At 41.6% G+C, this 11926-nt stretch overlaps 1 protein-coding gene across 1 annotated transcript; it reads left to right on the forward strand.

Moving 5' to 3' along the window:
* Positions 1-885: 885 nt before the first annotated feature.
* LOC308584445 (glutathione S-transferase-like) lies at positions 886-11926 on the forward strand. Its single transcript, XM_081189247.1, has 7 exons — positions 886-1084; positions 5609-5765; positions 7016-7067; positions 8263-8395; positions 9033-9174; positions 9688-9819; positions 10920-11926. Exons 2-7 carry the CDS (start codon positions 5679-5681, stop codon positions 11040-11042), a joined length of 669 nt encoding a protein of 222 aa, XP_081045373.1. The 5' UTR covers positions 886-1084; positions 5609-5678; the 3' UTR covers positions 11043-11926.

An 11926-nucleotide genomic window follows, 5' to 3' on the forward strand; every position in this document is an offset into this window, starting at 1 on the left:
CAAAATATTTATCGGCTTTACAGTTGTCCCGGCTTCTGCTCCTTTCTTCCTGCTGGTGGGATCAATACTGTCTGTTTCAAGTGAGGAATGAAAGGAGTCTTTTTAAAAAAATCAAGATTGATTTACTGGATTCAGCGGGGCTATACGTAGTAGGATCGTAGTATCATAACCTTTTGGTTGAAAAAGAAAGAAAGAGAGGTGCCAGTACTCATATATTGACAAAATTGCACAAAATGGCTGCCATGGGCAGCAAAAGATGGCCACTACTCCATACCAGTAAGCACCTTCAACACAAGAAAAGCCTTGTTTATAAGTATAAGGCCTTTCTTCTCCCCTTCCCTTCTTCTCTGAGCAATATTTTTATTTTCCAATCCAATCAAATGACTACCTTGCAAAACAAGTCTTGTCAGTCAGGTTTTCTCACCCACATAACTGTTTATTACAAATTCAATAGTAATAGGGTAATGGGTGCTGGAAGAGGGAAGCGGTGAGGCATTTTACAATTTATCAGCATATGAGCAGGGCTTTTTTCCCCAGCCAGAACTTGCTAGAACTCAGTTCCAGCATCTCTCAGGTGGGTGCCAACCTCCTTCTAAGAGAACATGGGGGGGGGGAGTTTATGGTGAGCTTTGGCACCTGTTTTTCTACAAAAATAGCACTGTGTATGAGCATTTCAATTTTTATCTTTTTTACACACACACACACGGATAACATAGAATGTGTCTGATGAAGTGAACTCTGTCCACAATAAACTAGTATCCAGAATATTCTCTGTCGAGAGCGGAGCCACGCCTCAGGAATTTTATAGGACTACTGTACAGCTGAGTCCTGACGCTGCAGAGATTTCCTCCTCCCCGTCTGCAAGGGTGGGCGAGAGAGACTCAAGTGTCAGAAAGTTGTGGGCAACTCAGGCAAAGCTGATTGGATCTGTGCAGCAGGCGTTGTGCTTTTGTCACAGGATAACCCCCCCCCCCCCGTGCAAATCTTCAGAGAAGGTGGAACAAAAACCAAAACCAAACCAAACCAAAGCCTTTTGAAGCTCAGTTTCTTTGCCTAGACCCTGGAAGGGGATTCAGGTTTGGAGGTTAGTACTGGAAAATGTGAAGTGCTTTGCTTTCTGCACTCAGCTATGTGGGAAGTAATTTAAACCAGGGAGAAGTGCAGCAAAGGTGACAGATTTGCATTTTTTAAAAAATCCACTTTAGCAGACATTAGCTGCAGTAGAGATGGGCAAAGGAGAACAAGGGCTTTTTTTCTCTCGAAAGCAGGACGGTGGGATTTTAAAGCGTGGAGGGAAAGAAAAGGAAAGCAGAATGCAGAAACTACAGTACAGTGGGTGGAAGGGAAGTTAAAACAAGAAGCTTGGAAGTAACTGTTCAGGATCAGACGCTACTTTCCTGCCATATAAATGAGGGCTGGAAGGGAGGGGAAATGGGGCGAGGAGTTCAGCTGTTTAAAATAAACTTGACATCTGCCAAATTTTGCATGTTGCTAGCTTGCTGTGCTGGGGAAGAGGAAAGGGGAAGGGGAAAGAGGGATTTTAGAGAGTCGAGAAGTAGAATCTAAAAAGGTGAAGGCAAATGTTAGCAAGAATTAAATCTAGCTGGGTTAGCAAATTGGATAGGCAGCTTTGATAGGGAATATATCGTGGCTGGGAAATAACTGCAAACTTAGATGTTGGATCACCGGAGTTTCTTTTCCTGAGCTGTGAAGGGTGTTGGGAGGGACAGAGAGGGGAAAAAGAGGAACGGGGAAGAAGCTGGATAAAGCAAACAAGCTCCACTATTCTGGGGTTTTGTGGTATGTTGCAGGGAAGAAAGTGAGGCGGGCTTCGCAGAGAATTAATTGGAACAATTTACCAACTGCTACAAGAATAAGCTGACAATAGTAATATGCCAAGAGAGAGGGGAAGCGGTTAGGGATGACTTTTCCTGGAAGCTTTTGGGGAAGTGTCAGGTGACTGCTAGGAGGAGGAGGAGGGGAAACTTTCCTTCCATGACCTTTAAGGAAACCAATTGTTTCAGAAGTTCTAGTTGCTGTTTAAAATTTTAATTTCTTCTCAAATTAGGAAGCACGCAGTTTCCAATTCACACATACATATTACCAAATGGATAGTTCTGTCCAAGATATAAATCTGTGGGGGAAGAATGTGTTCCCTCCCTTTATGTTTTATTTTTTAAAATCCTCTCGTACAAAAACCTTTCAGTGTGGTGTAGCATTTGAAGTGTTGGACTAGGACCTGGGAGACAAGAGACCCCTCCAGACTGCTGGTGGTTTTTTGTGGCTGCATTCTGCAGCATGTTCTGACACAATAATAGTGCATTCGTGTTGGGTTTATACAGCCTGAGTTTGTTGTGCAGGGTTTCCCCAGTGCTACCACATTATTGCTGTCCAGAGGGGCTATAGGCACCACAAAAGTGGGGCAACCGCCCCCCACTGGCTAGCTGTAATAATCTGAGGTGTCTAGACCACTTCCAACAAGAATGGCAAGTGCTCTTTTGAACCCAAAGCAGAAAACACGATCAAGAAGCTCTGTGAATGTTTGAGGAATATTGTGTTGAAGAAAAATAAGAGGGTGAAGGTATATAAAATGCAATAAAAAAATTAGAAAATGTGTAATTAAAAAATTGAATAACGGATGATTGTTAGAGAGGCTGAAGGAAGTCCAAAAGAGAAAATATGTGATAAATTTAGATTGGATATTATAAATGTATGTTGGAAAATTAATAAAAAATATTTATTTAAAAGGGGAAAAAAACACGAAGGACCAAACACATTGAACACACTCAGACAGCAGGTTGCAGGGAAACGAAAGGGAAATGTATCAAGACAGTATTCTGCATATTCACATTGCAACCCATGCAGTATATATGCACATCTGATATGAGTCAGAGAAGTCAGGTTACAGAACCCAGCTGATTTCGTAAGTGGACACCTCCTTGTTACATAAGTTGGCTCAAACATTTCTAAATGGATTACAAGCCCTGCTGCACAGCAAACTGCAAGAACAACCAAATGCTGAAACTGTAGTGAACCGGGAGGGGTTCAAGATTGAATGAAAGCTGAATGAACAGGCATGCTATATCAAATGACAAGCCCTAGCTTATAGGGCCTTGGGCACATTTTGCTCCATCTTCCATGTGGCAGCCCTTCAGGTATTTGAAGGGCTCTCAGTCTTCTCTTTTCTAGGCTAAACATACCTAGCTCTCTCAACTGTTCCTCATAAGCAGGCATAGGCAAACTTGGCCCTCCAGATGTTTTGGGACTACAACGCCCATCATCCCCGACCACTGGTCCTGTTAGCTAGGGATGATGGGAGTTGTAGTCCCAAAACATCTGGAGGGCTGAGTTTGCCTGTGCCTGCTCATAAGGCTTCCTTTCTAGATCCTGTATCAACTTGTCCACCCTCCTCTGCACACGTTTCAGCTTGTCAATAACCTTCTTAAACTGTGGTGTCCATAACTGGATACAGTACTCCAGGATACAAGGCAGAGGAGAGTAGTACTATTATAGGACATAACGTGACCATTAAAGGCACAGCTACAGGAGCAAATGGAGGTGTATAAAATTATGATAGACATATATAAAATTATGCATGGTGTAGAGAAAGTGGATAGAGGAGTCTCTCTCTCTCTCTCTCTCTCTCTCTCTCTCTCTCTCTCTCTCTCTCACACACACACACACACACACACACACACACACACACTCTCTCTCATAATGCTGGAACTTGAGGACATTCGATGAAGCTGAAGACTGGGAGAGTTCCAGGCCAGGTCTCCCAGCTGGAAAGGGTCCATAATTAGGCCACAAAGCAGTCCAGGTACTGGACACCCAGCTAGTAATTCAGGCAAGGTCAAGGTCAAGAGACAGTCCAAGGTCAGGTGACACAGAGGCAATAGTTCAGGCAATGTAATAAGCAAAGGTGAGCTCAAGAGGAAGTCCACAGTCTGATCACACAGAGGTAATTCTACCTCCACTGTCATAGGCGGCCTGTTTCTGAATACCAGTTACTGGAAACAATACGAGGGGAGAGTACTTTTTCCCCCAGGTTCTGCTTGCAAGCTTCTCATAGACATCTGGCTAGGCACCGTAGAACAAGATGCTGGCCATTGGCCTGATCCAGCAGAACTCTTTTTGTGTTCAGTTCAAAAGTTGGCCGCTCTGGTTGCAACAGCTATTACTATCAAATGGTTCAGGGTACATAAACCCGTACTTAAGGTAAATGGTTAACTTAATTGCAAGGTCATGCTGCAGCATACTAAAATCCAGATTGTATTTAACAGATCATCATCACCATTATTATTTCTTTATTGCATTTATTTACCGCCCTATACCTGGAGGTCTCGGGGCAGTTCATCATCAACTGCAAGCCTCTGAGATCAATTCTGGCCCTCCTCATAGCCAATCCAAAGCTGGAAGAAGAACAGAGAGGGAGCAGCTACAAGAACTTGGGTTGGTGGCATAGTTCACTCTGTGTATCTGACCTGAGAGAAAGATCCAAAAACAACAAAGAAACTGCAGAGAAGCAGAGAGGGTCTGGGATAGCTCAGTGGGTAGAGCATGAGGCTCTAAATCTCAGGGTTGTGGGTTCGAGACTCATGTTGGGCAAAAGATTCCTGCATTTTAGGGGGCTGGACTAGATGATCCTAGTGGTACCTTCCAATTCTAAGATTCTATGATTCTATGTGTGCTTGTTCAACAGCTCAGTTTTAAGCTGCTCAGACCTGCTTAGTCATACATCCCCATTCTATTTCCAAGGCCTGAAAGGTAGTTAACTGTATGCTTTGTGCCTTTAACAACTGTGTGAGAGGTGGAAATTCGACAGATAAAACTGTCGCCCAGCACAAAGTCAGAGCAGTCTGCCTGCTGAATGATGGGAGACGGAGTTTAAGTGCATGATCATTAAAAGCTGAGCTTAACAATGAGGAGCATGCCTTACCCTTGATGCAATCACACTGAGGCTCTGAGTTTAGGAAAGACAGGTTTATTAAAGGAAATACCGTATTTTTTGCTCTATAAGACTCACTTTTTCCCTCCTAAAAAGTAAGGGGAAATGTGTGTGCGTCTTATGGAGCGAATGCAGGCTGCGCAGCTATACCAGAAGCCAGAACAGCAAGAGGGATCGCTGCTTTCGCTGCGCAGCGACCCCTCTTGCTGTTCTGGCTTCTGGGATTCAGAATATTTTTTTTCTTGTTTTCCTCCTCCCAAAACTAGGTGCGTCTTGTGGTCTGGTGCATCTTATAGAGCGAAAAATACAGTACATGCTTGATAGAAAAGATCCTAGTTCTAGCTAACTAAAGTGGAGGGAGAAAAAGAGCGCCATGCCTGCTCTTTGTTCTCAGCAAGAGAAACATAACAATGTCTCTTCTCTCAAGATAAGAGTGGGAGCCGTAGGAAATGAGGTCAGCTAGAGTGAGTGCATCAGTCTAGCACCTTAGGAAAGGTCAGCACATATTAAAGGAAGGACAATCTAGGAAGCCATGAGGTTTCCTCTCTATCTTCTTTCTCTCGTGCAGACCCACCAGCCTCCAATACAAGTGGAGTTGTATCCCAACACTTCCAATGTTCTGTCTGTTTAATCCCCAGTTTTCTGTATCTTCCATTTTAGGACAGTCCATAACATTGTTCTACTGCGAAACTCAGTTGTGCAGTACTTGACAAAGTAGAAGGCTGAAACGATGGCTGGGAAACCCAAGTTGCACTATGTTCGAGGGAGAGGGAAGATGGAATCTATACGCTGGCTCCTTGCAGCAGCTGGAGTGGAGGTTTGTGTGACCATAAAAGCGGGGAGGCAACGCTGGATGAATGAACTAGCAATAGTTAAGATGAATGGCCTCTTTTGCACACACAGCTGAATATATGTGCAGTATGTTGTGCTATCAACACAATTATCTCTGTATGTTTGTGTGTGTCTGTATACACAAACACATACACTTCTACTGCAACTCAGGAGAATGTTTTAAGCATCTTATGAAGTGGACTGTAGTCCATGAAAAATTATGCGATACTAAAATTATTATTATTATTAGTTGTTGTTTATATGCCGATCATCTGACTGGGTTGCCCCAGCCACTCTAGGCAGCTTTAAGATGCCACAAGACCCTGATGTTAATCTAGGGTTGCCATATCTTGAAGAGCAAAAAGGAGGATAGCCCGAGCCACTGCCAGTCTGAGCTGGGGCTGCCGCCACACCCATGCGCCTCTTAGTCCTCAGTTCAGGCTGGCAGCAGCATGTCGGCCCTCCAAAAGATGACATGTCCAGCTTTCCCCAAACGTATGGCAACCCTAGCTGCATGGAAAATCTCTGTCCCAAGTAATAAAACTATTTGGCTGCCAATTCAAGGGACAGTTGTTTGTTTTCAATCATACAGCACAATCCTATACATGTTGACTTAAATGGTAATCCCAATGAGTTTGGTGGGCTGTACTCCCAGGCAAGTGAATATAGGTCATCTAATCAGCCATATAGTACAGAGAAATGCATGCAAACCTGTGGGTGTATTTTAGAATATATATAAAAATATTTTTGGCATAATAGAAAATGCTATATATAAGAGAGGGGGATCACATTCCCCAGCTACAGAGGGAAGGCCGAGACAAATGTGTCTCTGGGAATGCTTCAGAATATTCAACATGATCTCATTTCAGTGGGTTGGGCGGTTTGTCTTTTGAAGTCATTTCAAGCAATAGAATCGTATGAAGGGTGTGGCACGCTGAAAATAAACATAGGAAAGAAACTCTGCCTTGTATACTGACCAAGCGCATGATTTCTGCCAAGACAAAGGGGCTCTTTTCATCCCAACCATCCTTTTTGTAATATGAATCAATACGAGGGTACAGCAGTGAGGCAGGGAAAAAGGAATTTAATGGCTGTACTGCATTTTGCAGGTTTTCAAAACAGTCCCCCAAACTCCAGGTGCTTTTAAAGTCAAGGAAAATGACAAGCATCTATTTCTGTCAAGATAATTAGGACATGAAAAACAAACATGATTCTGTTTGTTCTATTCTGTTTCAGTTTGAAGAACAATTCATTGAAACAAATGAAGACTTGGAAAAATTACGGAAAAGTAAGTCTATGGGTGAAGGTATTCTCTACATGGGACTAATATATTTAAAGAATTAAGGGGGAGCCCCCATTGATTCTTTAAATGAAAACCTCAGAGACCACTTAGTGTTGGGATCCACATCAGAGTCTACAAATACTGTTATTTTCATGGGTTAAAAAAAAAATTGGTTTGGTTTTCGCTTGCACAGGAAAAACACAAAGGAATTTGGATTTGGGGATGTCATAGAATTTCAGCAGAAATGGAAGTGGGAGCAGAAATTGCCAGCTTGGTGTATTTACCCATGTCCAGAATGGAAATCAATCCGCTTAATATGACTGGGATTCACTGTTGTTTCTTTCTGTCCGCAAATGACACATAATTGATATTTATTTATTTCCCGCCCATTCTTCACCCTATGGCCCCAAAGAGGGGGTTGCAATATTAAAACACAACATTGAAAACAGTTTGAAAGTACTTACAAACACCCCATTTGTGTTGAGTTTACGTCGCACCAAAATGAATGGGATGACGTAACGTAACACCAATGTAAGCTATGTAACTAATTCTGTAAGTTACATAATTTTATCACAGTGGGAAAGTAATGGATTGCTGATGAATGATCCTGTGTGAGAGGCAGGGAAAGGAGGGTCCCCAGGTGAGAGATGGGATGGTCCATCCACTTTTGTGTGAGATAAAGGTTAAGATCCACCTAAAGAGGGCTTTGTATTCTTTCTTTCTCTTTCTTTCTTTCTTTCTTTCTTTCTTTCTTTCTTTCTTTCTTTCTTTCTTTCTCTTTCTTTCTTTCTTTCTTTCTTTCTTTCTTTCTTTTTCTTTCTTTGTCTTTGTCATTTTGTTTTCCTTTTGCTTCCTCTTTTTTATTACTTTGTCTTTTGTTGTATTGTATCTCGAAAATTTTCAATAAAAAATCTTTTTAAAACCCATTACAGTGGAGAGAGAAATGAATGATGAATAGGAACAGTGTATGGAATGAATACAGGCTGGAATGGAAAATGATGTATTTTTGCATCTCTATTTGAATCATACAAACCAATGGGGAGCCACATTTTCCTAAAGAAATCTGCTCTACCGAGATGTGATCCTTATTAGAGACTGCAATACTTCAGTTTTAACTTTCAAAGAAGGCAGGCTGAATCAATCTGAAATACTAAGTTTGTGAGAACTGAATCATTCACCCCCATCTTTTTCTCCTTTAAAGGTGGACAGCTCCTGTTTCAGCAAGTGCCCATGGTGGAAATAGATGGGATGAAGATGGTGCAGACGCGAGCTATTCTCAGCTACATTGCAGCAAAGCACAACCTCTACGGAAAGGACCTGAAGGAGAGAGCACTGTACTTATGAACATGTAGAATTCACTCTAGGTTTATTTTTGAATAGAAAGCCAGCTCTTGACAGAAGCTGAAAACACAGAATGTCTGCCCTGAACTGCAAACATTCAATCATCTTTCTGTTTATGCATCTCTATATTCCCAGAGCTATATGTCACAATGTGATTCTTAGAAGAACATTTAGACTAAAGCTCCTTGGGGAGGGAAACTGCCTAATAACATGATGATGCCAAACACATCATGCATCATGCCTGCTAACCTTCCATATGCTAACCTTCCATACATGTGTGGAAGATCCCATCATTCATGCTGGGTTGTAACTGACTGGTTGCACAAATATATGTCCTTCCACAGGGCTGCTGAAATGTATTAGAGCTGGTCATGATTTTTCACTTGCATATACTTTTAGGAATGGTGAAAGTCACATAAGTAATTATATATATATTTCTGTTTGGATAAACAGCATCATTGAATCTGTTTCTATTTTTTATTTACTGTATACGTTATATTGTTAATGTATTTCTAATTTTGGGGCGTATAATATGCTGTAATTATATTTTGATTTTCTTGTATTTTGATTGGCAGCAACAACAACAAGAAGAACAAAAAAGAAAGTAACTGTTCTAATGGCTTCTTTCAGGATTGACATGTACGTGGAAGGAACAACTGATCTGATGGGGATGATAATGTCGCTCCCTTTCCAGCCCCCTGAGAACAAAGAAAAGCAGACCAGCCTAATTTTTGAGAGGTCCACAACCAGATACTTCCCAGTTTATGAAAAGGTAAGGGATTGTCAGGTAGCAACGTAGAATATGCAGTTAGATCTTAACTGCTGAAGGTGTATGGGGGGAACCATCTATAGCAGTAGCAAAATTCTGCAGCAGCACTTAAATGTGGAATAATAAACCTACAAGTCTACCAACATTTCTTTGTGGACTACAACTCTCCTAATTCCTGACCATTGGCCATGCTGGCTTGGGCTGATGGGAGCTGGAGTCCAGCAAATATGTGGTTTCCCACCCCAGATGTCAAGTTCCAATGCTACTGAGCAGAGGATCACAGCAACGAGGGCCTTTCGGTGTTATTCAATGGGATACATGCAGGTGTGTAAAATGTATATTTGAATGAAAAAGCCAAGTGGCTGCTCTCATGGGACAGTCCCTGCCTGCCTCTCAGCCTTACATGTCTGAAACACAAAAGAAGCAGAAATAACCCACAACGAGCCTCTGTTGCCCAGTATGAGCCAGGGGTCTACAAACCCTCAACACTGACTTCTATTTCTTTGTATGCCACAGGTTTTAAAAGATCATGGACAAGATTTCCTTGTTGGTGGGAAGTTCAGCTGGGCAGATGTCCATCTGCTTGAAGCTATTCTGATGGTTGAAGAGATGAAGCCTGATGTTCTTTCTGCCTTTCCTCTGCTGCAAGTGAGTGAACTAGGACATGTTCTGAGAAATGAGATGGAGCGGAAACTGTAAGGCTGTGTGTATTCACAGAGTGCAAATACAGCAACTGGATAAACTTCAGTCATAGGAGTGTGCTGCACTTAGCATGTCATCATCTCGATGTTGGTGATTATGGTGGTGTATGAGAGCAAGTCCAAGTGGCCATTTGGGGGATATGTCTTATGTCCTTATGTCAGGCATCTAGACTTCGGCATCTACTTTGCTTGGTGATAAAAGTGCTTCACCTCCTGGCTAGAATTGCCTTAGTTTGATGCATTACAAGACAACCTGACCAAAAAAAGGCTCACCGGATTATAAAGTTGGAAGGGGCCTTGTAGAAAGACTATAGAGAAAGTTCAGATTTCACATGTGGATTCTACACCATGGGATCACAGATCTTTTTCCATAGATGCATTCTTCCACTGATTTAGACTCATGTTTATAATTATCTCTGAATACTTTTACAATGCTTGTAAAAATATGCCCCTGCTTATTATTAAGCAGATTGGCTGCTTTTCAAAACTCCCATGTCATAATAGTGCTTAAAACTTTATTTCAACCACTCAGAATTTGACAATCAAAGAATTCCATTTTCAGTACAGTCATACCTCGGGATAAATACGCTTCAGGATAAGTATTTTCAGGTTGCGCTCCACAGCGACCCGGAATGAACGGAGCGTGTTACTTCCGGGTTTTGCAGCTCGCACATGCTCAGACAGTCAAAATGCTGTCATGCGCATGCGCGGAAGCAGCGAAACGCGACACGCACATGCGCAGACATGCTGTTGCATCTTACTTTCTGTTCAGGATGCGAACAGGGCTCTGGAACAGATCCCGTTCGCATCCTGAGGTACCACTGTACATGTCTAGAAACAACAACAATAATAATGCATGTGAAAACATATAACATTTTCAAAACCCCTGCCCAAAGTTCACAATGATTCAAAAGGAAAATGGAATGGGGAGGGAAGAGGAAAGCAAACATTTGAAGCTGATGGATGGGGTCTTTTTCTTAAATGTAAGCCCATCTATCTTGGGAAGTTTTTCTTATTCTTAGAGGAGATTCTTGTTTTTTCATCTAGGCCTTCAAGACAAGAGTAAGCAACATCCCTACAATTAAGAAATTCTTGCAGCCTGGCAGCCAGAGGAAGCCCCCATTTGATGAAAAGTATATTGTACAGATCAGGAAGATTTTCAACTTCTGAGCACTTCAGCTACGACAATCACTGCAAACAGTGGCCTTATTTTTCTTGATTTATACTGCTTCTCCACATACACCTTCGCTATTTTTTTGTCAGCCACCTTGATATTTTATTACAAATTCTGTGAAAAGTTATTCCCACATCTAACTCAACTTTTAAATCCATTCTGGTAAGGGGGCATGCTTTCAGAAACCTGGCATAATCATGGGTAATAATAATGTACAAACCAGTTTGGGATAAGAAAATGATGGGGTTATATAGACCCTTCATGCTGCTCAATCCAGACTAAAAGTACGTTCTTTCAGTATTAGCTCAGAAATAGAACTTGCTGGTGGCAAAAGTAGTTCAATTACATTAATCGGGATTTATGCTAAACATGTGGGGAGTCTATGATTTTGATGCTTGAGAACCCAGGTAGATCCAAACAAGGCCTTAAAATTGAATTACAACATTTTGCATGAATTTCAGGGCTATGTACTAATTTTTAGAAATCTGGTGTACTATAATATCAACCCCAACATCCAGTTAGATTTATGCAGATTACTCAGAGGCCTTTCGATTTTTATGCATTCATATACCAAAAAAATTGAATAAAATGTTTAAATTAAATTTTTGTCCATCGTTGGAAAACATTGCCAGGGTCAACAAACAATTGGTTATGTGCCACTTAGAATGTCTTCAGATGAGCAGCAGCAGGAGAAATGTAGGAATCATGTCAAAGGCAGTCATATGTACTGTTAGTGATTATTACTATGTTACTAAATTATCCTTTGTCTTCCTTGACCTACGACACAAATCTATTCAGGCACTGAATTTGTTACTATGTAGTAGCTCAATCATTACCAAGGATAACTGCCTTAACAATTAAAATGCACTTCTTTCTTTTC

This window comes from Podarcis bocagei (assembly GCF_964188305.1).
Source record: "Podarcis bocagei genome assembly, chromosome: 3".
Classification (NCBI taxonomy): domain Eukaryota; kingdom Metazoa; phylum Chordata; class Lepidosauria; order Squamata; family Lacertidae; genus Podarcis; species Podarcis bocagei.